Source organism: Lissotriton helveticus, chromosome 10, assembly GCF_964261635.1.
Source record: "Lissotriton helveticus chromosome 10, aLisHel1.1, whole genome shotgun sequence".
NCBI lineage: Eukaryota > Metazoa > Chordata > Amphibia > Caudata > Salamandridae > Lissotriton > Lissotriton helveticus.
The window spans coordinates 1,167,649,585-1,167,677,271 of NC_136071.1; the positions used below are offsets into that span (position 1 = coordinate 1,167,649,585).

At 46.3% G+C, this 27,687-nt stretch overlaps 1 protein-coding gene across 2 annotated transcripts in view; it reads left to right on the plus strand.

The window, feature by feature from the left end:
* EFHB (EF-hand domain family member B) overlaps positions 1-27,687 on the plus strand; it is a 250,589-nt gene that overhangs the window by 25,825 nt on the left and 197,077 nt on the right. The window contains exons 2-3 of one of the 2 annotated variants that reach the window (XM_078663999.1): positions 1,122-1,181; positions 11,602-11,745. In XM_078663999.1, coding sequence (XP_078520125.1) covers positions 1,122-1,181; positions 11,602-11,745 — 204 coding nt within the window. Of the gene's footprint in view, positions 1-1,121; positions 1,182-11,601; positions 11,746-27,687 lie in introns of those variants that run through there. The other variant, XM_078664000.1, reaches the window with a different exon arrangement.

Here is a 27,687-nt window from a genome sequence, read left to right on the forward strand (position 1 = left end):
TGGAGACAGGCACACATTTTTCCTCATTAGACTTTCATCAAGAGAGAGGAAAATACATAAGCAAAACAAGAAGGAGGAAAGATGGAAAAACAGTTACAAAGGTAGAAAGCAGAGATGTAAAGAAACCTGAGAGAGTGAGATAAAGAGTGACCAGCAAAGAGCCATTTACATATTTACTGTCCAAGGCGATGTAACCAATAACATCTTAATTGTTCCTCTGCTCATGCCAACTCATACTTTGGGTGGTCTGTTATTTTTGGTTATGCACCTCATTTGTGGTCAGTGATACAAAGATTTACTTGTCAGAAGCATAGCTTCTCAAAGTTGAAGGCAATCAAAGGTGAATGAATTGAGGTAAATTAGAGTATCCATCGTCCATCATATCTTCAGAACATTGCGTCTGTTGCTAAAAATAGTGCTCGTCATAAGAAAGGGCTTCTCAGGAGCAGAGCCGTCTGTTCTGGAACCACATACCTTGATCTGTAAGAATGCCTAAACTCAGGGGGTCTTACTTTCTGAAGTACTTTAAGGAAACCAGGCTTATGAGCAATATAGGCATTTGCATTGTTTTCTGTTCAATGTATGAGGCAACATACGGAACTCTTCTCGACAGAGGGGCACTCCATGGCCTGATCCCGTCTTTGCGCGAAGTCAAGATTTCTTGTGTGGTTCTAAAGTCTAATGGATTGTTTTTCTCTCTATAACAGGCAAAAAAGTCCCATTTTATTAAGGCTGGCGAAATGTTAATTTTTTCGCAATCCCTTGCACACATTTAAGGTTTTGGTAGGCTCCATACTGTTTTGTTGAGTCATATCATCATATGGCTTCCATCACACTGATTTCCTCTTCACTTGCAGCTTCTCCACCAATCACCATCATTAACACAAACACGTAACCACTTCAAATACGACCTACTGTGTCGCTATGGTTTCTTTTATACCCCTGTTAGAAACCGGCCCCTAACTCTTCTCTGGGCACATACTGTTATTGCCTGTCAACACCTTATTAGTTAGTCTAAATTCCGTATTCATACTAACTGGTGTTGATAATATTACTAGTTATATATGTTCTTTTAGTCGCCTGGCACTGATTTAATTCTGTCCTTTTATTCTTATTTCCAGGCAGGGAAGCTGCTGCCCATTGGAGAACAAATTGCATCTTGTTCTGGGGATCCTCCTAGGGTAAGTGCCATAGGTACAGTTAAAGAAGAGTATGGATTGCAGGCACACATGATTTGAAAATGATCTGCCATAATGCTCTAGAAAGCAGAACCATGAAGAGCACTTCCGCAGGAATGTTATGCTAGGAAATTTAGAACATTGGAAAGTTGAGATCTCCTTTGAACACAATAAAGTGGCACCCTCAATGGGTGGACTGTTCTAATAGTATTATTGCCATCCTCCCTTGGGCTGTAACAGTTGTTAATGTCCTCCTCCTTTTTGTAGGCAATGGCCTGTGGCTCAGACCTATAACTCAGTTAAAGGGCTTTAATAACTGGTTCTTCTCATGACAGTGTGCTGGAATGCTATAATAAAGCCCTGCATCCCAGGAAGGTTCATGCCAGCAGAACCGTGCATAAGGGGACTCTCTGGAATACCTACGCTATGAAGAATGGAACCCACAGATTGTCTTGTCATGTTATGTCTGTTCGTAGCACGCACTATCACCCGTTAGGGAATCTTGGTGCTGAGCAGGTGAGCAGCCTGGATGAGGGATAACTACCCAAATCTCAAAACGGATAAGTTAGAGGTTCTCATTTTCAGTACACACCGCCCTCTGGACTCCTGGTGGCTGTCAGAACTCGGACCCACCTCCACTCTGAAAGACTACGCCGGCAACCTCGGCATCGTCCTCGACGGCAAACTCTCCACAAAATGTCAGGTCATCTCCGTCTCCTCAGCCTGCTTCCACATGCACCACAAGATCTTCAGGTGGCTTCCCACAAGCACCATGAAGATGGTAATGCAGCTGCTCATCACCTGAAGGCTGTACTACGGTTATGCACTCTATGCAGGCACCACCATCGAACTCATGCAAAGACTCCAGATGATCCAGAACGCAGCTGTCAGACTGTTCCTCAATCTGCCCAAGAGAATCCACATCATCCAGCACCTGAAGGACTTCCACTGGCTCCCAGTCCAGTAGAAATGCCATTTCAAGCTCCTGTCCCACACCTGTAAAGCCCTCCATGACCAAAGGTCCGCCTTGATGAACCACCGCCTTCACTTCCACCAACTCCCCCAGGAACCTCCGCTCCGCACACTTCACGCTGATCCCTCGTATACGCCATTGCCACACTAGAGGATACCCCTTCTCCTTTCACGCCTCCAAAGCCTGGAACACCCTCCACCTCTACCTCCGCACTGTACCATCATTGACCAACTTCAGGAAGGAGCTCAAGACCTGGCTCTTCAACTGAAGATCCACAGCAAGTGCCTGGATACCCTCTCCGGTGACAAGAACGCGCTCTATAAATACGACTTGATTGATTGATTGATCATGTCTCTAGTCTTGCCTGGGGTGGGAGGTCAATCGAAAAGTCAAAGCTTCAGCTTCTTGCGGCACTCAAGAAGAGAGGAGGAGACTGGTCTGTATTGGGCGGTTATTCCTGGCTTTTGGAGCTATGTATGATAAGACCATGCCTCTGGATCTATTTCTGTGCATTTGTGGAATGTGAGTGAGTAGGATGCCAGCAGAGTGGAGGTGTCTGGATGGTTGGTAGAAGGCGATGCGATTGTTCAGGTAGGCGGGCATGTGTTGTTTAGGGTCTTAAATGTGTGAGTGAGTAGTTTGAACTGTGCATGTTTGTGTATTGTGAGATAGTGAAGTTCCATGAGGTGTGGTGTGATGTGTGTTTGTAGTTTTCTAGTGAGTTTCTTGGTGATTCTGGTGTAGAGGGTGTTGCCACTTGCTGATGACGAGGGCATGGTTTGCTCATGTTCTGGCAATGCTTGGGATACATTTGAAGGTTTTCATCAGCATCTTCAGGATGTGTAAGCAGATTGCTAGAACAGCATTGACATGCACAGTCATGTCTAGTTTGTTGTCAGTAATGATCCTATGGTTCCTGGCGTGGGGGTGAGTGTGGGCGCAAGGTTGGCCGGCCATCAGATGGAGTCCCATGATGAGGCATTATTGATAAATATCAGTATTTCTGTCTTATCGCTGTTGAGCTTGAGACAGTTGGACTTCATCCAGTGGCTACTTCAGTCACGCAGGCAGGAAACTTGGTCCTTGTGTTTGGGTTCTTGTCCGACAGGAAGAGCAGGAATTGTATTTCATCAATGTAGGAGAGTATGTTGATGTTGTGTGCATGCATGACACTGCCTAAGTGATCATGTACACGTTGGAGAGGGCCAGGGCTGAGGGTTGAATCTTGAGGCACTTCACAAAAAAGTTTTCAGGCTTGAGTTCTATCCATCAAAAAGGAGCAGATCCAGCGGCGAGTGGGCGTTTGGATGCCTAGGTCCTGTAAGTGTGTGATGAGGATGGGGTGGGAGACAGTGTCAAATGCTGCTAAGAGGTTCCAAGGGAATGAGGGCAGCTGTATCACCTCTGTCCAGGATCATGAGGATGTCGTCTGTGATGGCGATGAGTGCTGTTTCTGTACTGTGGTTGGGTCCAAAGCTGCTGGTTGCTGAGGTGGTCGGTGAGGCATCTGTTGATGAGTTTCTCTAAGACTTTGGCTGGGCACGCTAGGCAGGAGATCGGTTTGTAGTTGGTTGCAGTTAGTTTGTAGTGGCAGTTGGGAGTTGATTGATTACGTTAGCAAAATAAATAATGCCCTCGAAAACATTCCAGGAGAGATTCAGCCCCAGAACAAGAAATGTACATAGAATAATCATATCAAGGATGCTGCCCTAGATTACAGTTTTTACCATCAATGTTTCATCAGATAGGACAATAACCTTATTGTATTGTACCATGAGAAATTTCTATATAATTACTACACAAGGTAGAATAATTGTGCCAGAAATCCAGAACACTGTCTCATTGAAATACAACCCAGAATTAGCTTTGTTTAAACATGTTTTGATTTACCATTCACCTTGATTATAAAAAAAGCAAAATATATAATTTACAGCGATACATTTCAAGAGACCTGGCTTGAAATAAACTCTATCTAACCTGCTTTACATACTCTTTTTGATTTTCAGTGCGAGATGCATAGGAACCAGTGGCACAGTACTGAACCATATGTTCTTGAGGTCCCACCTCACATAGCAGTTACCTTATCTAAGAGTATCATGAGAAGAGGACTGCCTTACATGCTGAGATCCTTTTAGGCAGTCAGGCATTTATGAGTAGATGCACACCATTTCTTTTTTCTCTACTGAAACTGGCTACTCATGATCCATTGAGTGTGCAGATCTGCTTTTGCTATTGCCTGATCATGTGTAAACTCTTCTCTGTAACTCCGGACTAACATCCTGTTTTATATTGTTGTGCTAATACCAAATCAAGTACAAGCACCAGTTTGCGCCCTACCCAGTATAAGAATCAGGGTGCAAATTGCGCCACCGGGGATTTTGCGTGCCTCATTTTCACCTGATAAAACATGGCACAAATTCAGTGGGCAGACAGTTCTTTCTTGCTCTTTTAGCAAATGTTGGTAAAGGGAAGAAAAGTGCTAGTTGCTTGTTATCCTACATCCTGGCGTTCATAAAGCAGAACGGAGCATACATTGTGCATCTATTAATTATCAAACCTAGTGCAATTTTTATTTACCCATTAAGTCTTTATAGGGCTTGCGCCCTGCATTGCAGTTCGCAGCACTGATCGCGCAGGCGAGAGCCCTTTTGTCAGGGGTTTGAAAACGAACCTTGGAATTGCACACGCTCGTGCATTTGGTTTTCCTTTTGGGTTTCGCTATTGGGCTTTGTTTGCGTGTTTTTTTACAGAGCACGCAACAGGCCAAAGGCGGACGCATTGTTCCGCCCATGGCCTGTTGATTTCTATTACGCGCACCAAAGCCCATATGTTTTCAATTATCGTGACCAGACATTGGCGCAATAATTGAAAACATATGGCTCACAGTGGCGCGTGCGCGCGCACCACTTTGCGGGCGTGTGTTTTTTTTTACAATAGCGATTGCTTTCGCGATCACTTTCAGTGTCGCTTGTTATGAAATGTAGGAGAAAGCCTCCATTTTACTGATGAGTAACACAACCTGTCAATCAAATGAATATGGTAGTTAATTGACACAGGCATAACTATTCATTAATTTAATATTCTATAATTATAAATTCGCAAACGTGAACATAAGCATATTAAATTGACTGCAGTGCAGATCTGTTCCAAAAAGCTCTGAATAATCCAATTAAAATTCAAGCCTAGCCTCCGTGCTGCCAACTCTGCTGGCACAAGGTTCAAAGTTTGCCTCCTTGCAATTTTTTGTTATCAGTGCAGCTCTGTGTTTACTGCTGCAGTCAAGGAAGTCACGAACGCCAAGGTTTCAGCATTTTCCATGACTTCACATTTTCTATAGTTGGACTTGTCAATTATGCAAGTTTGCCTTTCGCAATAATCGCTTAATAATAATCACACAGCTGATAGCAGTAGATTAGAGCTTGCCTCTAACTTTGGGTCCTCTTCCTTAGAAGTGCAAAATACTTGTCAGTAGAGTAATATGGAAAACAGTACAAACATATCCACGAACAGAACAACGCCTGCTGTTTCTCAGGAGAGTCTGAGGGCGCAGGGGGTGCAGAGCGGCTTGAGGGGTCCATTTGTGGATAAAAACATATTTATCTTTCTTTAAACGGGCTACTTTGGTTGATGGGAGAATTAAAGACGATATCAAACACACTTTACAATCATCTCTGAACTCGTCCCCCGTATTCCTGGAAAAACGTTTTCATTGAAACGCACACCCACAGAGACAGAAAGTACTGGCGAAGAATGCACTGCACTTTCCCTAAGACTTATAAATACATTACCGAAGTCTTCCAAGAAAACATCACACTTACCTTTCCTTTAAGCATTTGACACAACATTAGTGACTGTATCTCTTTTTGATGTGATAAGCGTAACTTGAAATAAAATGGGGGTGCTTCATCTCTGCATCAACGGCCATTTCCTGGGCCATATTTACCCCACTTTGAATGTTAAACCACCTTATAGATCTCAGATGTACTACCGGAAAGTGAATGCTCGAGGGCCGTCCTTGCGACTTCTCATGTTTGAAAAGCACAACATCGGCTTCTTTAGCAGAAGCCGATGGCAAAAAATGGGGAAACAACCTTTACAACGCAACTTTTACAACGCACTACCATTACAATGAAACTTTTACAACGCAACATCCATTACATCACATGCCATTACAACGCAACCATTACAACGCATGACACTACAATGCATACCACTACAACGCATGTCATTACAACGCATACCATTACAACGCATAACATTACAACGCATAGTACCCTTACACTATCCAACACTTACCCTACTGTTGCACCCCCTGGAGTTAGAATAGTAATTTTTACCCCTACACTATCCAACAATTACCCTACTGCTGCACCCCCCTGGAGTTAAAATAGTTATTTTTACCCCTACACTATCCAACACTTACCCTACTGTTGCACCCCCCTGGAGTTAGAATAGTAATTTTTACCCCTACACTATCCAATACTTACCATACACGCAATGTAATGTTATGCGTTGTAATGGTATGCGTTGTAAAGGTAGTATGCGTTGTAATGGAATGCGTTGTAAAGGTAGTTTGTAAAAATTTGTTGTAATGGCATGCGTTGTAATGGAATACGTTGTAATGGATGTTGCGTTGTAAAAAATGCATTGTAAAAGTATGCGTTGTAAAAGTATGCGTTGCAACGTCATACATCCCAAAAAAAGTAATAACTGGTGTCAAATATCACAGCATGGAGACTCCGCGAAAATTAGTTAACTGCTCCAGAAGAATGTTTTAAACCAGGCCAGCTTATTTTATTCAGACAAATAGCATGTTCAAAGTACAGGGTCTTTGCACATGCTGTTTTTGTAGTAAACATTCCGGCTGGTTCCACTGCTTTTGTCTAGGTTTCCACTATACAAAATACCAGATAACACATAATTTATGGCCAGGGTGGGCTGAGACAGGAAATAGGCCCTGGAATCAAAATAAAAGTGGCCTCCATTAGCAAATCTGATAGCTATAGAAGTGGCCAGGGTTCCAGGTATGGGAGAATGCTACAATTGTGCTTCCTGAAATCAATGTTAGAGGTAATATCAGGGACACAGCAAGAAAAAACAAGCATTTGCAATGCAATAGGTCTCGCATTATTAAAGTTTGAGCTATTGGTGTTGCATTATTTAACAATGCCAATAGCTCAAACTTTAATAATGCTCGTATTGCATTGCAAATGCTTGTTTATCTAGGTATAAGCTTAAAGAATCTGCAATCCATGGTTCAGAGAGGAGTCCCAAAACTTAAAAACGCTTTGAATGTGTTTGTAATTGTGGTTTTTTTTTAAAAAATATGAAAGAACTTATTTCCCGTCCCTTCGTTGTCCCAGAACCGTGGGCAGAGCATCTCATCACTGGGGGCTTTGGAATTCTCACCAAAATGCCTTCTGGCCTTCTCTTTCATGGCCCCAACCTATGTGTGAGAATCAGAGACTTGATTTTCAGTGGTCCCACCAGTAACACCTTTCTCTTTTTACAGAGTATTAGAAACCTGGTTGGGGGCCTTCTGCCATGATTGAATTTCCCTGACATTTTTTTAGGGGAATAGTTTTTCCCTTCTTCCCAGTGGACAAGACTTCTAGCCTGGTATTTACCAGGCGGTGTCATTTCTCAGCCAAGATAGCACAATTAGCATTCTCCAAAAGGCAGATCTATCTCTGGGCCCAGACTTTCTATAACTCTAGGTTCCTGCGCTCAATCTCCTTGTTTCCATGGACACCGCCCACATTTTTTCCCGTTCCTGTCAGGTATGACATGCACACCATGATGTATCCAGCTTCTCTCTGGATTCTCATATGCATTTTATCACAAAGGCGCTAGACTAGGGATTGATATCAAGGGTCGCTGGAACCTTGAAGCCTCTGGATGTTCTAGGCTTGTGCCTCATGTTTTTTTATTCTGATTTGAACTCATTGATGTAGTCAGACAGAGGGTTTGCACTGTGAAGAACATTCATGCCTCAATTTCTGATCCTACTATTTCTCATCTTCTCCTCCATTTGGTTTATAATTAGGTTAGCTCTGTGCCACTTTGTCACTCTAATTACGCTTGTAGGATCTCAGAGTATAGATTTGAATCTGGATGGTCTGGTCTTACGGGCAGCCCCTTCCAGTAGTCTCGGTTCAGCTGACACACGAAGGCGACTAGCATCTGGTGCCGTCTGGAAAAAGCTCCATGGAGAAAAAACCAGGGGAGGCAAGTAACCTCCCGAATTCTTGTGGAGTGGGCTTCGGTATGGCTGGGGGACCTGAAGTTGGTGAACAGTGATAGGCCAGTGTTGGACAAGACACATGGTCTGAGGTTCCAGCGCCCAGGAAGATGCAGCAGTCTCGTGGAGAAAAGTGCTTGGAAGAACAAGCAAGGCTTAAACAAACAACAACAAAAAAGTGAGATGACCTGGCAAAATATAGGAAAAACACCGGGGAAGTGCCAAGAGTGAGGAAAACGACGGGAAACTATCGGAAGCTTTGCAAAACAAAGAATAGCAAGGTTTCTTTCCTTAAATAAGATGGATAGAGGGAGAACTGGAATTCTGGGAAGAAGAACCATATGCCCCAATGGCTGACAGCGCTTTCCCAAGGAGAGGAACGCAGCGGGAGATAATTGCCCCGGCGAGCCGGCCACCTAGAGGTAAGTAGAGCAAAAAAAGACAGTGTCACACTGGTGCTGCTATGGAAGGACTCGCTGCACGCGAAGTGCAAAAGAACCAGCGCTTCCGCCTGCCTGTGCCTGATTTCATGAAGAATCGTGGGCAGCCCAGTGGTAGCATTACAGCACTCTGCGCCATTTTAGTTTTATGAAAGGCTTCTTCCTATTGGACATAGGTAAGGCCCTTGTTATGGCGTTGGACAAAATTCTAATTCTGCTACTGAGATTTACAAGTAAGGGTGTGCAAAATTCATGTAATTTGCTGTCACAAGGGACACCTAGTCATGTACAGAGAGTCCATTAGCATTGCGATGTATACTTAAGACTGTATTTTCGATTTACTCTTAAACAAATGATGGGAAGAGCTATTCTGTTGATAATGTCTGTAAATAGTCTTGTCGGTGAACTGAGCTAGCTATCTCAGTGGCCATATTTGCAGTTAACTTTATTGAAGTATTAGGGATAGAAGGGATTGCAACAGGAAAACAAGGCATAATATGGCAAACAAGATGAAAACAAGACTACCATTGGGATATGGCACTTAACTTGTAACAAGGGCTTACATCTCAGAATGGAAAATAAAACAATGTCTAGAACATAAAATATAAACATTTTAATTGCTACAAATTGCCTTCAAAAGGTAATTGATTGAAATACCAATGTCTTTAAATATTACTCTTTTTGGATAAATATCTTGTGATAAACATTGGTTCAATTGACTCCCTGGGGAAGCTATGGGAGGCACTTACAGCTACTGTAAGAGGGGAGATTGTCAGGTATTGAATGTGCTGAAAAAATATAGGCTCAGCAGGAGATTTCAGATCTGGAGAAGCGCATCTTTGAGTTAGAGGTGCATTACCTCGAGGTCGCTGATGGGCCCTTCCTTCGAGACTCTACATACTCAACGTCCTACGACAAACCTTTATGAATGAGGCATGGGCTGTGTGCCTTACCATGAAAAGGCCACTGACCTTACAAATCTTGCGGATATTCAGAGACTTTTCCACATTGCAAGTGAATGCAGCCAAGTCATCGTTCTATCTGATTTTCCCACGCACTCCCTCCAATATGCTGTGTACAGATGGCTTACACTTTCTCAAAGATGGATTCCAATACCTGATAGTCCCTGTGACGGAGGACAGACAAAGGGCCTGGGACAGCACTTTATAGTCACAGCTTTACAGGCTGACACAAGTCTTCAAATTCTGGGCCTTACTTCCTCTCTCTTGTTTGGAGAGGTAAGAATCTATGAAATGGTGGCTTTGCTTAACCAATTCCAAACTTTCCTGTATCCCATTCCTAGCTCTTTCTTTGGCCACCTCAACATACTCTTGTGGGAATTTCTGTGGAATAACAGACCCCTAGGATTCCATTAGCCAAATAGTGTAAATCTATCTTCAATGGTGGCATAGCTAAATAGGATGTTGCATCAAACTATAAAACCTCACTACTGGTAGTCCGTAATGAATGGTGGGTTTGGGGACCCGGCACACGCATCGGAGCGATAGGCCTTGTTGGAGACTATACTATCACATTCTTATATACGGGTGCCCTTTAGTCGGAGCGACCTTAGATGGTACTCAGAGTCTAGAATGATATATGCGTGACACTAAGGTGGTCCCGGTGCTTGACATACGACACCCCGCTGAGGACCAGAACCTGGCTTCCACAGAGATTGCAGCGATTTGGAGAGAGAGATTGCATTAGTATTTCCAAGCTAGGCAACCTATTACACGGTAATAATCTCAAATCCCTTTTAGACTTACAAGATGAATATGATCTTCACCGTAATCAATTTTAACATTATTTGCAGTTCAGACACACACTTATCCCTTGCATTTTTGCTCTGGAGGTTGTCCCTGATTGGAGGCAAAGGTGTTCCTGATGCCGCTTAAAGACTAAGAAATCTCTGTCTCAGTCTTAAAGACTAAGAAATCACTTGTGGTCAAAAAATGCCTGACTCCTTTGAGCGTTTACGTGACACTTGGAATCAGGACTTAGGACCACTCGCTAACAATGACTGGCCGGAGCCGATGACATCGCCTAAAGCCATAGCAGCTCAATACCTGATTATACAGCTAACATACCTGCACCGGGTAAATTTCACTTGAGAACGGCTTTGGAAGATGGGATTTATACTGTGCTCTGCCTACAGTGTAATACAGAAATGGGAGCCTTCAGGCACACAATTTAGAGCTGTGCCTTTTAGTAGAATGTTTGCAGGTTTGGAAAGGTTCCACAGTGGAGGCTCCTTAGAGACCCTAGATTTGCTCTACATCACAATACTGAGGACATAGAAGGGGGATTGGTACAAAAGAACCCTGTTCTGGCTTGGTCTGTTTACAGCTATGTGAGATAGTGCTAAAGCCTGGAAAGGTGTGGAGGCGCCATCATTGTGGGGTTGGGGGAAGGGTCTAGGGTTTGAGCTTCCCATATGCAATGCTTGGAGATGCCCACATAAATACATCAGCTTACGGTGAGGTGGGCCCAATTCTGGGGGATCCAACTCGGGCCATGTAAACAAAAAAAAGCGTGGTCACTGGATCATAAAAAACAATTGGTCAAGGCATAAGCTGTCTGGGGAGCGAGAGGATGGGCACAAAAGTTTTATACGGTTTCAGTGTGGGCTGATGTAACAAGATGGTGTCTGGTACTTCCTCTTTCTTTGGGTAATCTAAACATTTTCACAGCTGTTGGTTTATTGAATAAATAAAATGTTTTCCTAAAGGCTTATTTGATTCCTTGCTTGTTTCCTTTCTTGTTCGACAGCCCATCACTCCACCTCAAGTTGCGAAGTGTCTGACTATAAGACGTCCAAATGCGGGAGCTGAAAGGATATGGCACACCAGAGCCGATGACCCAGATACGCCATATCATATGACCCATGGCATTAGCTCTCGTCACTCTCATAGTGTAAGATTTCTTCATTACTTATTTCTATGTTATGTGAATGGTGACCTCCAGACGTGATGGTATAGACCAAAGGGAGATAAAGCCACCTTTGGTGGATACTGTTGAGGACCACGCAATGGGAATGTCACCTTAAGTTGCGAAGGTAAGGAAGATTCTATGTGTAATATTGTGTTGGTACCTTCATTGTTTCTTCTCCTACATCCTGATGCATATTCTTTTGTGAGATAGCATGAATGTGTGGCAAGGGATGAGGGAGCACGAGAATGCTGCTGCACAAGCAGACTGTTGGAAATGGGATCCCCAGCTGGCCAGGGCTTTCGCCAAAGTCAGTCAGAGACCACCACACCCAAGTCAGGGCAAGGGAGTTACACGCCAAGATAACCCCTACTCACCCTCTAGGTAACGTGGCGCGAGCAGCAAGGCTAAACTTGGAGGCGATGTAGGTTAAGTATTTGCGCACGCACCCCAGCAACAACAACCAAAGGCCCACCACAAAGGAAACTCCACACAAGGTTATATAAAAATAGCCTTTGTATTACACCAAAACACATTAGATAAAACACACACTTTACAATGTGCCAGAGGCACGGGCAGAATTTACGGGGGGGGGATATTTACAAGACAGGGCCACCTGGACCACTGTCAGGAATCAGAAGTAGCACTTTCAGAAATAGCACTTAGTACATAGGATATAGCACAAAATAGCACACAACCAGTAATTACTGGTAACCAGGACCTCACTAGCACCACCTGTACTAGGGAGAAAACAACCACCTATGTATCACAATACCTGTAGGGGTGTAAGAGGAAAACACATGATGCAATGCATAACATTCATTCAGAGGTGTAAAGAGGAAAACACATGATGCATCACAATACATTCAGAGGTGTAAGGCACATGACGCATAATCAATACATTCAGAGGTGCAGAACAAATACCAACTTCCCCAAACTCACCAGTCACCACCTGTGACTGTCCCGGTGTCCCAATGTCAGGGCCTAAACGTGGCAGTTGCCCACAAAGTGCTGGGCAACTGGAGCAGGGAAAGTTAGCGCAAAGTTGGAGCCTCTCTGGGCTCAAAGAACCACCACTGTGGCACTGGTGAGCCTCTCTTAGGCTTTCTCACCAGCAAGGGGGGCTGCTGAGCCTCTCAGGGCTCCAGCAACAGGAAGGTACAGCCTCGCTGGGCTGGGGGGTCCCTCGCTCTGGGGACCCAAAGCAATAATGCTGGCCAAGAGCCTCGCAGGCTCTACACTGGGGCGCCTTGAGCCTCTCAGGGCTCGTGAAATAATGGCCCCCTGAGCCTCTCTGGGCTCGTGACAGATATGCCCAGGTCGCCGGAGTCCTTCGTGGACTCAATCCAGAATGCCCCCCAAGAGCCCTGCAGGCTCTAAGAACAAATGCCCCGGTGCCGTCAATCGAGCCTCGCAAGGCTTCAACAGAAAATGCCCCCAGAGCCTCTCTCAGGCTCTAAACACGTGGGCGCGAGGTCGCGCTACAGAGAGGGGGCGGGGCGGACACCGGCAATGTGTCCCGACGCTCCCCCCTCCTCTGCAGGCACCTACCGGGTTCGCGCTGGGCTCTCCAGCGGAGGCGGGTCTCTCCCGCTGGTCCCGGGGCTCTCCTCTTCACACGGGAGCCTCGGGGACCCGGCCGGCAGCTTCTCTCTCCCCGGCTCGTCGGAGGAGGCGGGACTTCCGGTCGGCCTTTCCTGGGCCGCGCTGCGATTGGCCGGTCGGCCCTTCACTTCCGGGTCACCGCGGGCAGCGCGGCGGCCCGATTTAGGCAGGCAGGCGGCTTCCCAGATGATCCGAGGAGTGGGCTCCCTCGTAGATCGATAACCACGCAAATATGCGGCGTGGGCAGCCGCTAGAGCAGGCAAAAGGCAGGGTGGGCACCTGCCTTACAAAAGCGCTCCCAAGCGCCTCGTGGTCTATATAAAGCGCTCTCAAGCGCTAGGGGGCACAAACCACAGCGCTCCCAGCGCTAGGACGAAACAAAGCGCTTCCAATCGCTAGGAGGAAAAGCCAAGCGCTCCTAGCGCTATAAATCAGGAAAAGACCCAGCAAAGTCCTTGTAGGCAGGCAAAGGGGCAAAGCTGGGCCCAGAGCCAGCACACTGGGTCTCCAGGCAGGGAGACACCCCAAGTGGCGGTCCTCTGGCCCAGCAGCAACAGCCCCCTCAGGATCCTGGAAGAGAACAACTTCAGTGGGGACACAGCCCCATTTTTATACAGTGCATTCCTTTGTTCAAGGGTGTAGAGTGGGGGCGGAACCAGTCGCAGCTGGTTCTTGAGTACTCTGTTTACCTCAACCACCCTCTCTATTCACTGGCAGGGCTTGGGTCATTAGACACACCACAGGGGGGCGGAGCCAGCATTGTGTGGGGAAAACCCAGCCCATCCAGGACACAGGTACACTCCTCCCACACATCACTCATGCTAATCTCCCACTCACCACCGGGCAGACCCATCCAGACTTCCTGGAGCCTGGCATGCCAGCCAGCTCCAGCCAATCACACGCCAGCACCCTCACAGCACACGTACAGCCATGTCTAGAAATGGCGCTTCGCTACTAGACACATACATGCTGCATACACCGTTGCGCAGCATTCACTCTCACGAGTTCACACATACCAGACTCAAGCCTGTACACCCCACGCATCAGGAACTACCAGGGACACATACATTCCCCATGCATTCCTATGGGCGGGCAGGCCTAGCTCAGCACATGCACTCAGAGTGCGCACGCACTTTCCACTGGGACACAGTGAAAGTGCGCAGAATCCCAAAATCACCATCTCCAGGTCACCATTTCAAGCAAAAAGTCTAGGGGTGAACCTGCCCTAAGGGCCAAAGTCCAACATAACCCCCTTCCAGCCAAAACGCAGGGGAGACCAATCACCACCGTGATGGACTTCCCTGCTTGGGGCGATAGAACACGGACGCGGGCCCACAACTGCAGGGACACCCTCCTGTTCTACGCCACGGTGAACCCAGGGGATTCCTTCTAAACACACTGTCTGGACCAACTGGGCTACCCCACTGGTACTCCCAAGTTGTCCGCGGCCAGGACCAGGCCCTGGGCCACCCAGGTGCCACTGGTCCATGCCAATTCGCAGAGCGGGGGGTAGTAACCCCTGGCACATAGGAGCCATTTTCCACTCTTCTTGTCTGCAAGACAGGGCTAGACTGCCACTGGTACTCCAGCCTAGGGCCTACAACCTCAGGCGGACCAGGAGTCTCGGGGAAGGCTCTCCTCCCCCTACCTCTTCTCCTAGGGTTCCTCCTCCCTCTGCGAGGGGTACCCCTAGAACGCCATTCCAACCCAGGACTTATCCACTCAGGTTGCACCGGGGTCAGAGGTGGGCTCTCCCACCCTCTGCACCCCCTTCCAGAGGTCTGCCCTCTCCCACCTGGAGAAGTTCCTCTGGACGAAGAACCGGTCAGGACACTGGTTACAGTCGTCCTACCCTTCAGGTCAGGCTGATCCTGAACCTGGCCTTCCAACCTCTGGTCTAGAACCTTCGGTGGAACAATTGCCTGGCACTCCAGGACTTCTGGGGATTCACACGCAATCCCCATGAGGCTAACAAATGTCATATCTGTTGCGTGACTGTCTGTCTGGCGCAGATCTCCCGCCCTCTGTCCACCTGACAGTGCGTGACGATCCCCCAGACCAGAAGGGGTGTTACCATGGTCACTACACGGGAACCTAGCCCAACTGGGTAGTCCCTGACCCACTGGTCCTTCCACTGGGGAACTCCCCCAATCACTCCTCACTCTGGACTCCTGTACCCTCCCTACTGGAGCGGTACTGCCAGACTCTAGAACCACAGGAGCTCTGTTTACAGACACTCCAGGTCCTCTACTCACTAGGAGATCCTCCTCAAATGGGCTAACAGGACAGCCTAGGTCCCCAACCTGGTGTTCCCTCAAGAAACCACCCAGGTTCTGAGACAGGGCTTCGGGCCTCTGGGGGCTCTCAGCCACCCACTGACTCCTGCTCCACTGAGCCAGGCAGTCAGCCCCTACACCCTTCTCACTAACCAGGGACCTAGCTGGGCTACACTGAGCCTCTTCCACCACGCTGGGCTGGAAGATACCTGAACGACTTCTTTTGGACTCACTCACCAATGACTCTAGAGAACCTCTGGCCCTTTCCCAGCGGTCGGCTTCCCTTGCCAGTAACTCTGGATCAGTAAATCCAACTTGCAACAGGTGTTGGCGCAACTCTGGCGAACAACCACTGAGCACCTGCTCTTTGACAATAAGATCAAACAGGACTTCAAAATCAGAGTCAGTGTGAACCTCTACCCAAGCCCACAGTGCTCCATGACATTCATCCTCAAACTTCTCCCACGACTGGTGAGGCAGCTTCCTACTGCCCCTGAATTTCAACCTATACTCCTCCTCTTGGGAAACAGGTACCAGACTGGGGGAACTGGGACTGGGATTTCCTACACTGGAATCTAAATAGCTGCCACCACTGGACTCAACCCTCCCTGGGGGATCCAGAAACTCAACACTGCGCGCAGGGGATAGTCTACCCTCCAGAGCTACTTTGCCTCTGGTGGCGGCCCTCTCAGCCTCCTCTATCCTGTCCTGCGCTAAGACCCTCTCGGTCTCCAGCTGTTGCTTCTTAACCTCCAGCTGTTGCTTTCTAATGCCCAGCTGTGCCATAGCCTGGGCATGCTCCAACCTGAGCTTTTCTAAAGCCAGCTGGTGCTCCCTTTCTCTCCTCCTATCTTCCAGCTCCTCTGGGGACAGGGAAAGGGATGAGGCGCTGCCTCCTAAACTGGACCCAGCAAGGGACTCCCTATCTATGGGGTCCTCACTCTCTGCTGGCGTCCCTGTGCTATCATCTTCCTCCTCCTCAGACTCTTCAGGGCTCCCCTCTGACCCACCACCCTCATGGTGTGAGACCCGGGCCCTCTCCTCACTGTGCTCACGCTCCCAGTCATCCTTCTCCCATTGGATTAGGTTACCCCTAAGTTGGGACTGGGTGTCTGACTCATTCACTGCAATGTCTCTCTCCTCGCAAAACTCTCTCAGTTCATGCAAAAACAGACCCCAGACATTAAAAGCAGACTCCATCTTGGCAAGATGCTCACAGACACGTGCAACACAGGGGACTGAACAATCTGAAGTAAGAGGACACAATTCCAAAACTTCAACAATCTCCTTATCAAAGAGAACTCATACTCATGCGTCCAGGAAAACACACCATTCATCCACACACACCCTCCCCTCGGATCGGTAAGGCAGTTTCTACCACCCCTGACTTCTCAACCTGACCAAAAGCGACACAGGTACCAAACTCTGGAAGCAGGGCGGGGGACAAATGTACTGAACACAATCAAATGACACTCTTCAGGAGAAGAAACTAATGAAACTTCCAAAACAATACAATCCCCAAAAATGTGGTCATCTAAAATGCAGAGTTTTGTGGTATGGCCAGCTGCTACTAAGGTACAAGGCAAACACAAATCCTTATCCCACCGCTTGCCGCCAATGTTGGAAATGGGATCCCCGGCTGGCCAGGGCTTTCGCCAAAGTCAGTCAGAGACCACCACACCCAAGTCAGGGCAAGGGAGTTACACGCCAAGATAACCCCTACTCACCCTCTAGGTAACGTGGCGCGAGCAGCAAGGCTAAACTTGGAGGCGATGTAGGTTAAGTATTTGCGCACGCACCCCAGCAACAACAACCAAAGGCCCACCACAAAGGAAACTCCACACAAGGTTATATAAAAATAGCCTTTGTATTACACCAAAACACATTAGATAAAACACACACTTTACAATGTGCCAGAGGCACGGGCAGAATTTACGGGGGGGGGATATTTACAAGACAGGGCCACCTGGACCACTGTCAGGAATCAGAAGTAGCACTTTCAGAAATAGCACTTAGTACATAGGATATAGCACAAAATAGCACACAACCAGTAATTACTGGTAACCAGGACCTCACTAGCACCACCTGTACTAGGGAGAAAACAACCACCTATGTATCACAATACCTGTAGGGGTGTAAGAGGAAAACACATGATGCAATGCATAACATTCATTCAGAGGTGTAAAGAGGAAAACACATGATGCATCACAATACATTCAGAGGTGTAAGGCACATGACGCATAATCAATACATTCAGAGGTGCAGAACAAATACCAACTTCCCCAAACTCACCAGTCACCACCTGTGACTGTCCCGGTGTCCCAATGTCAGGGCCTAAACGTGGCAGTTGCCCACAAAGTGCTGGGCAACTGGAGCAGGGAAAGTTAGCGCAAAGTTGGAGCCTCTCTGGGCTCAAAGAACCACCACTGTGGCACTGGTGAGCCTCTCTTAGGCTTTCTCACCAGCAAGGGGGGCTGCTGAGCCTCTCAGGGCTCCAGCAACAGGAAGGTACAGCCTCGCTGGGCTGGGGGGTCCCTCGCTCTGGGGACCCAAAGCAATAATGCTGGCCAAGAGCCTCGCAGGCTCTACACTGGGGCGCCTTGAGCCTCTCAGGGCTCGTGAAATAATGGCCCCCTGAGCCTCTCTGGGCTCGTGACAGATATGCCCAGGTCGCCGGAGTCCTTCGTGGACTCAATCCAGAATGCCCCCCAAGAGCCCTGCAGGCTCTAAGAACAAATGCCCCGGTGCCGGCAATCGAGCCTCGCAAGGCTTCAACAGAAAATGCCCCCAGAGCCTCTCTCAGGCTCTAAACACGTGGGCGCGAGGTCGCGCTACAGAGAGGGGGCGGGGCGGACACCGGCAATGTGTCCCGACGCTCCCCCCTCCTCTGCAGGCACCTACCGGGTTCGCGCTGGGCTCTCCAGCGGAGGCGGGTCTCTCCCGCTGGTCCCGGGGCTCTCCTCTTCACACGGGAGCCTCGGGGACCCGGCCGGCAGCTTCTCTCTCCCCGGCTCGTCGGAGGAGGCGGGACTTCCGGTCGGCCTTTCCTGGGCCGCGCTGCGATTGGCCGGTCGGCCCTTCACTTCCGGGTCACCGCGGGCAGCGCGGCGGCCCGATTTAGGCAGGCAGGCGGCTTCCCAGATGATCCGAGGAGTGGGCTCCCTCGTAGATCGATAACCACGCAAATATGCGGCGTGGGCAGCCGCTAGAGCAGGCAAAAGGCAGGGTGGGCACCTGCCTTACAAAAGCGCTCCCAAGCGCCTCGTGGTCTATATAAAGCGCTCTCAAGCGCTAGGGGGCACAAACCACAGCGCTCCCAGCGCTAGGACGAAACAAAGCGCTTCCAAGCGCTAGGAGGAAAAGCCAAGCGCTCCTAGCGCTATAAATCAGGAAAAGACCCAGCAAAGTCCTTGTAGGCAGGCAAAGGGGCAAAGCTGGGCCCAGAGCCAGCACACTGGGTCTCCAGGCAGGGAGACACCCCAAGTGGCGGTCCTCTGGCCCAGCAGCAACAGCCCCCTCAGGATCCTGGAAGAGAACAACTTCAGTGGGGACACAGCCCCATTTTTATACAGTGCATTCCTTTGTTCAAGGGTGTAGAGTGGGGGCGGAACCAGTCGCAGCTGGTTCTTGAGTACTCTGTTTACCTCAACCACCCTCTCTATTCACTGGCAGGGCTTGGGTCATTAGACACACCACAGGGGGGCGGAGCCAGCATTGTGTGGGGAAAACCCAGCCCATCCAGGACACAGGTACACTCCTCCCACACATCACTCATGCTAATCTCCCACTCACCACCGGGCAGACCCATCCAGACTTCCTGGAGCCTGGCATGCCAGCCAGCTCCAGCCAATCACACGCCAGCACCCTCACAGCACACGTACAGCCATGTCTAGAAATGGCGCTTCGCTACTAGACACATACATGCTGCATACACCGTTGCGCAGCATTCACTCTCACGAGTTCACACATACCAGACTCAAGCCTGTACACCCCACGCATCAGGAACTACCAGGGACACATACATTCCCCATGCATTCCTATGGGCGGGCAGGCCTAGCTCAGCACATGCACTCAGAGTGCGCACGCACTTTCCACTGGGACACAGTGAAAGTGCGCAGAATCCCAAAATCACCATCTCCAGGTCACCATTTCAAGCAAAAAGTCTAGGGGTGAACCTGCCCTAAGGGCCAAAGTCCAACACAGACCAGGACATACCTTGGTCTCTCCAGCTTGACTAATCCTAGTTCTGCCTCTTTGGTACTTATACAGCTCCTCATCTGTCACATCTCAGTCTTGCCACACTTGGTTTGTTTGCAACCTCTTGGCCTCTACAGCTCATCAAGTGGCACAGGGGGACACTGCCTGCAAATGGTCAAACCAATGTACTGATAGGCACTTCTGACCTGGAAGCATGATAGCAAAACTACTATAGCTTGTCATTAAATGAATAGAGACATCTGACCTTGTGATTGGTCTGTATCCTGATCCCTAGAGGTACTAATGGTAAACTACTAATCTACCTGCTCTACAACACTTTGATATCATTTTAAACTTAGATAATGCTTAGGGAGGACTGACTCAAAAGTTCATGTATAGTCAAGAGTGTTCTGTTTCCTCTTTGCTGCACCTGTGATTGTTATGGAAATGTTCAAGCCTCTGAGGTCAAACTGTAGTGTAGTTCCTATCTTCCCAATAGGCTCTGCGCATTGGAATAATACCTACAGCAGTAAAGGCCTAGGCCAGACGTTAACTAGGTCTACTACTGTCGATACTAGACTTAAGTTTTGGGTTTGCCAGCGTAGCTCAGAGTTCGCTAGAAACTTTCTCGAATGTTCAGGAAAGAATTAACTCCCCTGATTAGACAAGAAGGGATTTAGTTTCTGACAACCATAGAACATGACAACTTTGCTCTCCCCTAATCAAGAGTGTATCTCCAGAGTCGTGTGAGCACAAGGCAATTATTTTACTCAGTCAGTACGTGCATTCTTAGTCTCATCAGATTGTAGAGAAAAGGAAGAGACGGGCGTGTTCAATAAAAAGGTGTTATTTATTGATCAGTCTCTTTTCTCGTACAAGAGAAATGGATCGATATTATTGCAATACTTATAGTTAAGTAAAGTGCATACATTAAAAGCAATAGTATAAAATAATACTGTAAAAACATTGATATGGTTTCTGAGCCATATGATGTTTAAAATGATTAAAATATATTACATACACATATACATTTGACTAAACGTACTCAACTGGTGTTTCTAAATACGCCTACCCCGTGTACCTGACCTAAGTCTAATGCGTGGGCGGGAATAGAAAGTTACAGTTTAAGTTAAGTTTGTTTTTGCCAAGTGAATAACTAAAGAATTCTCTGTGAGGGGTTATTCAGTTCTGTACCTGGAAGTTAGGATGAAATGAGGAATGGTATCTCTTTCTCTGCTCTCGATATTCCAGGCCGCCTGCGAGGGCTGCCCGAAAGCGCCGGTGCTGGGTCTCTCGGCAGGAGATAGCAGCGCGTCTCTCAGCGCGTCAGGAAGGCGGGGCTGCTGCCAGCGGGGTCTGCTCTGCTCTTGGCTTCGGCAAGTATGGCTGCTCCGTCTCGTCACCACGCGTGTGTTTGCATAGGGCAAGATCGGCAATATTTATACCTTAAAGGTGCCGAGATTGACGTAAGGATGGACATAGATACGTCAATAAAGATGTCATACGACTTGCTCGTTAGCACATTCTTTTACTGAAGTTCTCTGTGAAATCAAAACAATGGCCGCACGGATTTTCCAGGTTGTCATAGGTTTGATTTGTTATGAGAACGTCGTATGCCTTATCAGGGGCTGGAGGAATGTCGCTTGTCTAATTAGATCTCAAGCGTTATGACCTAATCAGATAACACGTTCCTGTGCCGTAGTGTGACTGCGTCAGATAACGGTATCTGCATCATGGGGGCTTTTCTTGCCTCATGGGCTGACTGTTAGTTAACTTGATAGTTAGTTTAACCAGAATAGGTTAAACTAGGGGGATCGATTCAGAACCTATAGGAATACATGACACCCACTCCACGCTAACTATGGTCATATTTACTAATCTATGCATAGTATAACATAGTACAACATACTATAGAGTATAGTGTATACCTTACCACCCCAAAATACATAAATGCATTTTGAAACGTTCAAATATACTGAAAAATTGCAGTCATATGTATCGTATGCACTCAAGCTATGAATTAAATGCCAAAGTAAACACGCATTTGTATACATTATTGCTTATATGGTATATGAGAAATACACATGAAATGGCTCTTAATACGGCTATACAGAAAGAAAGTTCGAGACCATTTCATCACATAATAAAATATTTGTGAACATACCAGTGGGCAACTAAAGTTTATAAAGTATCTAAAAATAGAAATCTTAGTTCTCTAGGAATAGTTTCTTACTTTAAGCAGAAGATAAGTGTCCCGAAATTTTTGTAAAAATTAATTTGGGGCTGCTAAAAAAATTGCTGTCCGTGAACTGGTGAGAAAAATTGTTCATGTGACTTTATTTTCAAAGTTGAAGGCCGAATTCAGGGAACGCCGTGTGCGAGCTTGCTCAAAAGTCTCTATTTCTGTTCTGGAGAGAACATCATATCATTAAGGCTTTCGAAAAAACTGTCAACAGCTTCATGGGAAAGTTCCACTAAGTCGGAAATAGGTGTAACCATGCATTCGTGCGCATGATTGCCTCCATTGACATTCTGATTCGCATTGCTGACAGAAGGTCGTACCTGATCGATGCTGCTTTCATCTTGAACTTCACTACTCTTCAATCGTAGTGGTGAAGACTCCACGAATGCCGTCATCAGGATTGGCAGCCTTTGAGGGCAGCACAAAGCGTGAACCTTGGTAGGAACCAACAATGTATCTGCATCCACTGGCGCATCCGATTGTAGCGTCAGACAGGTGTCTAACACGCATTCTTCTCCGCATAGCAGACACCTTAATACAGGTAAAACACACCTTTGCCACATTGGTCGAAATGATAGAAACCAAGTCATGTTCAGGTCTCTAAGCCGGGAGAGTCCCAGGATTTTTGATATCCGGTCCCGGTATCCAATGGCTAGGATTGTATCTTCCATTGTCGCGAGAGTTTGATCTGTGACATGGGTTGCCATAACGAAAAATAAGGACTAAAAATAGGATTCCTGCAATTAGTCCCAGGATCAGGGGAAGTCCGCCAAAAATCGAATGGACGAAATCTGGAAAAATACCCAGTATGGCTTTGAATGGTGTTAATGCCATCGAAAATACTGTCTTAAATACCTTTGAGACCCCAGTGGTATCAGAAATATTTAAGATTTCGCTCAGGATTTCCGCGAAATGTACGGGTGAATTAGTTGATAATAATGTATGTATCTCTGCAGTCGTCCTTGCGACTTGTAGATCATACGTTTCTTTTGATGACGTGAGCCTTGTAGGCGTCTGAAGAAGCACTGTTTTCATTCTGCTTAAAGTATCTATTCGAATAGAAGTAATTTTCAAATTGGGCCATGCCCTTGCCTCCCTGTCTGGAAAGGAGCTGGGGACACAGCACTTGACCTTCGCAGTCGTAGTTACTAGATAAGGAGTCCCGGGCGTAAGACTACAACATCTGCGGTCTACAATAAGAATGTAACTCCCATTATAGAGTCTTTGAAAGAATGGTTCTATTTCAGTTGCAGGTGCGCCTTGCTGGTGACATGAAAGGTTGTATGAATTCCCTTCACAGGCTCCATGCAAACTAATTCCGTTACACAGAAGCGTGCCGCTTAGTGACATAGCACAATTGTTGCCACTAAGAAACACTTTCTGTCCTTTATTACTGACACATGCATGTGAATAGGGCAGGTTCCAAGTTGTTTTAAGGTACCCCTTTCCCAATTTCTCATACATGCCAGCCTGTATATATTTTTGGCAGTATTGAAACCTGAAGGTTGAGATTGGAATATTTATGATTCCGTGTATTATCCATTCACTGACAGGTCGTTCTGACATTGTCATTGGTAATCTTTCTAGTTTTTCAATGCTCAAGATTGTATAATCAGCACCCTTTTGCGCCATACCGATTTGTCTATCAGTAAGGTTAAAGATTTGGAATAGTGACGTTGTGTTGATTAAACGCCAAGGCACATAGCCTGAACGAAGATTTTGTAACGTCCAGCCAAGCTGTACAATAGAACGCAACTGTGACTGACCATGTTGTAATAACAGTAAGTCTTGCGATAATATATCGATTGCTGAAGACACAATGCTGTCCAATGAAAAAATTCTGGAGGACAGAGTCATTAACCCATTGTCCACTACAGAAAGTGATTTTTCCAAATTAATACGGTCAATTTCCCGTATTCTCTCTGCTGTTTCAATTTGATTAACCTTCCAGGCCTCATTGTATGCTGCATATACAGAGGCTGCTATGAAACGCTTCTGACGCTGTTTGCGTGGTCCCAAAATGAAATCACGCAAGTCAGCACCATCAGTAAGTAAAGTTAGGTGTTGCTTAATTTCAGGCAGTGTGGAAGTTTGTAGCCATTGAAGGCATAATTTGCCCACACTGTAGGTTGTTATTATCCCTGGGTGATGTCTTTGGGGATATCTAGGGTCTGGCCTGGTCATTTTGAACCCCTGTGTTTTATTCGGGAATCTGTCTTGACAGTTATTTGTATCTGTGGGCCAGATCAACCATTGTTTCCAATCAGGATGTGTTCTGTTTTGGTTTAATATATGGTTTACGTCTATCTCTTCATCCGTATCAGAGCTATTGCTAAACATTGTTGGCTTTGGAATAGACGGTTTATTTAAATCTTTGATTTTGGCTAGGCCAAGACAGGTGGTTTGTTGAACAGTGTCATTTAAAAATATCATTTGTTCTGGGATCATGCAAGCTCTAAACAAAGCTTCTAAACCCTGTACTTGCCATTCTTTTGTACCCCAAACACTTTTCAAATCAACATTTTTGTCCCAATAATCAAATCCAAAAGTATTCATTTGTTCAAAAAATGAGTCTGAATATAACAATTTTGTGTTGGTTATCATGGTTTTCATCCCTGTCTTGTTTGATAATTTAAAATAAAATGTTTCAGCATTACTTGTGTTAAAACCTGAAAAATATGAATATTTGTCGTAAACGGTTCTTGAGCTCCCTTTTGGAGGTGTTGCACAATGTTCCCATTGATTATAATTTAACACATTTCTAGGTTGTGCAGATCTATGTAAAAAGTGATTACCATAGTGGTTATAGCAATACATACTGTCATAATTTGTAGAACCCTGCAAATAATCATGTTTGGTAAATTTAGCAGACATTACTAAATCAGACATCATGTTATTAATGCTTTCGAAGTCCCAATCATCAGCAAATGAGTTTGGTTTTACAAAGTCACTCAAGGAGATCTTAATTTGGTGTGGATATTTCAGGATTTCGACCGGACCATAAATTTCATAGTCAGTGTTGTCCCAGGCTACCCCACCAGGTATCGGATTGGCTGTGAAGTTGGCTGAAGAAAGTTCTCTTTTCTCGACGTGTGAAGATGTGTGTGGTTTGAGGATCAAGTTGATGTTCTGACTTGCTGTGTCCATTTTAGCATATTTTCCCTCAATGAAGCGTCCCAAAGTTAATACCATGATGAGCCAAAGTATGAGGATAAATGCACCAAAACCCACCCAAAATTCAATCCATGGAGAAATCAGATATGTTTCTTTCAGTTGGTTCAAAAGTTCATTAGCTTTTTCTTTAAAGGTTTTTGATGATGGCTGTGTCTTTGATTCACTGAGGCTTTCAGAGGAATCATCGAAGTTTATGAAGTAGCCGGATGCAGTTCTGTCAATTGTTCCAATTGCTTCAGGATTTTTGTTTCTTGCATTTTCACTTGGTACTTCATTATAGATTGGTGTGTCTCTGCTAAATGTTTTTATTTGGGTTTTCAGAGGTCTTAGTTCTATTGCATTGTTGCATAGTCCTTGTTGTTCTTCTGTAGGCGTTTCGAATGTGATGAGCCTCTTCGTTAGGACCTCTGTACTGGTAGCAAACCTTGGTGTTCTGCTACTTATTGGGAGTCCACTTGGCCTACTGTTTGTTATCGGCCACATGTTGTGGTTTTACCAGGTCGATGGATACAACTCGGTTCTCCTTTTTACCAGCAAGTGGCGGTAGTACAACTGATCTTGTCCCGTTGACAGACAAGACAGGAACTGCTTTTCTGTAAGAAGGCCCAAATTCCTTCTTTACCGCGATCTTCTCCCTGACTAGATCCCCGACTTTTGGAATCCAGACAGGTCTTGCTGGGACAGGTGGTGATTCTTCAGTGGTTGTTGGCTGTTGTTTCAACTGTATGTTGCTCAGGTCTTTTCTTGTTTTGTTTAAGTCCTGCAAAATAGCCAAACGGTCTTTGACATCAAAGCTTTTTTCTTTAACCACTGAAGTCTGACTGTCGAGGTCAGAGATAATCATTCTAGTTCCAAATAATAATTCGTACGGACTGAATCCCTTCAGAGAATTTCTTGGCAAGTTATTTAGACTACGTTGGACACTTATTAGATGTTTGACCCACCCAGCTCCCGAACCTAATATCCTTTCCATTATAGATTGCTTTCTGCCTTGGTTTTTTCTTTACACCATCCCGTACCCTCAGGAAGGAAGTGAGAAGATTCCCGCTGGGCTGTGCTCATTTGGCCATGTTTCCCCCCCGGCCGGAGGGCTAGAGTGAAGACAATGGTCAAACGTAACATGCTCTTAGCGTATATGCCATTTAGACTCGCAAATCTTTGTATAACAGTCCGGACGTCAGCCGAGTGCTGAGGATCGACATTATAAGTGGAAACTAGCCTGTATATGTTAATCGCAAGCCCTGCTTTTTACTGGTGATATTATCTGCCTTGATACGACGAGGTATTAAACTGTTTCTCTCCCCACTGTGATCTCTGTTGCAGTTTGGGCAGTTTTTTACAAACATGGTGTGATGCAGGCTCATGCCTGGCCACCAGTACCGTGATTGTAATTCTTCCAGAGAATCTTTTAATTTAAGGTGTCTGAGACCCTCGCCCATATGTGCGTCTGCGATTAACAAGTTTCTCCTGCCCATGTTTGGAATCACTCTATCCCCCACTCCAGGGATTCGAGCAAAAGGGACGGAGTTTGCATCGATTATGTATGTATAATTGAGTGGATAGTTGATCGGTAACGCTGAGCAGTCACCTTTTGATGACGTTTTCACCGCCAGCACTGTTTTCACCGTCAATGTATTTTAATGTACGCTTTTTTCGAACTACGGGAGCCGATTTAGTGGCTGCCGCTGCGGCTGCTTCAGCCAATGAATTCCCTACAACGTGAACGCCATCACGCTGATGACTCAGTGAGTGTGTCACGTGAGTCTTTGTAAAAGAGCTATTTGTTCCCAGAGCAGTTTCTGCTTTATTGGTGCAGCTGTGTCATCTTTGTAACCGTTTTGAATCCATGCCTGCAAATCGCTATTATATGATTTGACGCAGTAATATGAATCTGACACTATAAGTGTCGGGAATTCGCGATCCGCATTATCTAGCGCCATTTTCAATGCTATTATTTCAGTTTGTTGTTCTGAATTAGTTTCTACTGAGTGTGATTTTGTTAATAGAGGTTTTAGTTTACCTCCGCGCCACACTTCTTTTGTAATCTCACATGTGGGGTTGTATGCTTGTTCTCCCCAAACGGGGGGTTGAGCATGTCCGTCTGTATAGATTACACAGGCGTAATGTCGTAGAGGCAGAATGTCGATTGGCAGAGGATACGTCTTTTCATACTTTAGATTTTTTACTTCCTCTAGTTCTGGATCAAAGTAGTAGTATACTTTGTCCGTTGTGATTGAATTCACCCATTGTATCCATTCCGGATTCAATGTTGTTGTTGGTAAATTACACGGTGTTGTTAGTGCCTCAAAGGCTGATTCTGCTGTTCTGACTGTGATATGTCTACCGTCAGCTATGTCTTTTTCTCTAGCTATTGCGGTTTGAACTGCACGAATGATTTTTCCTGTATTACTGAATTTCTGTTCAGCTTCTGTG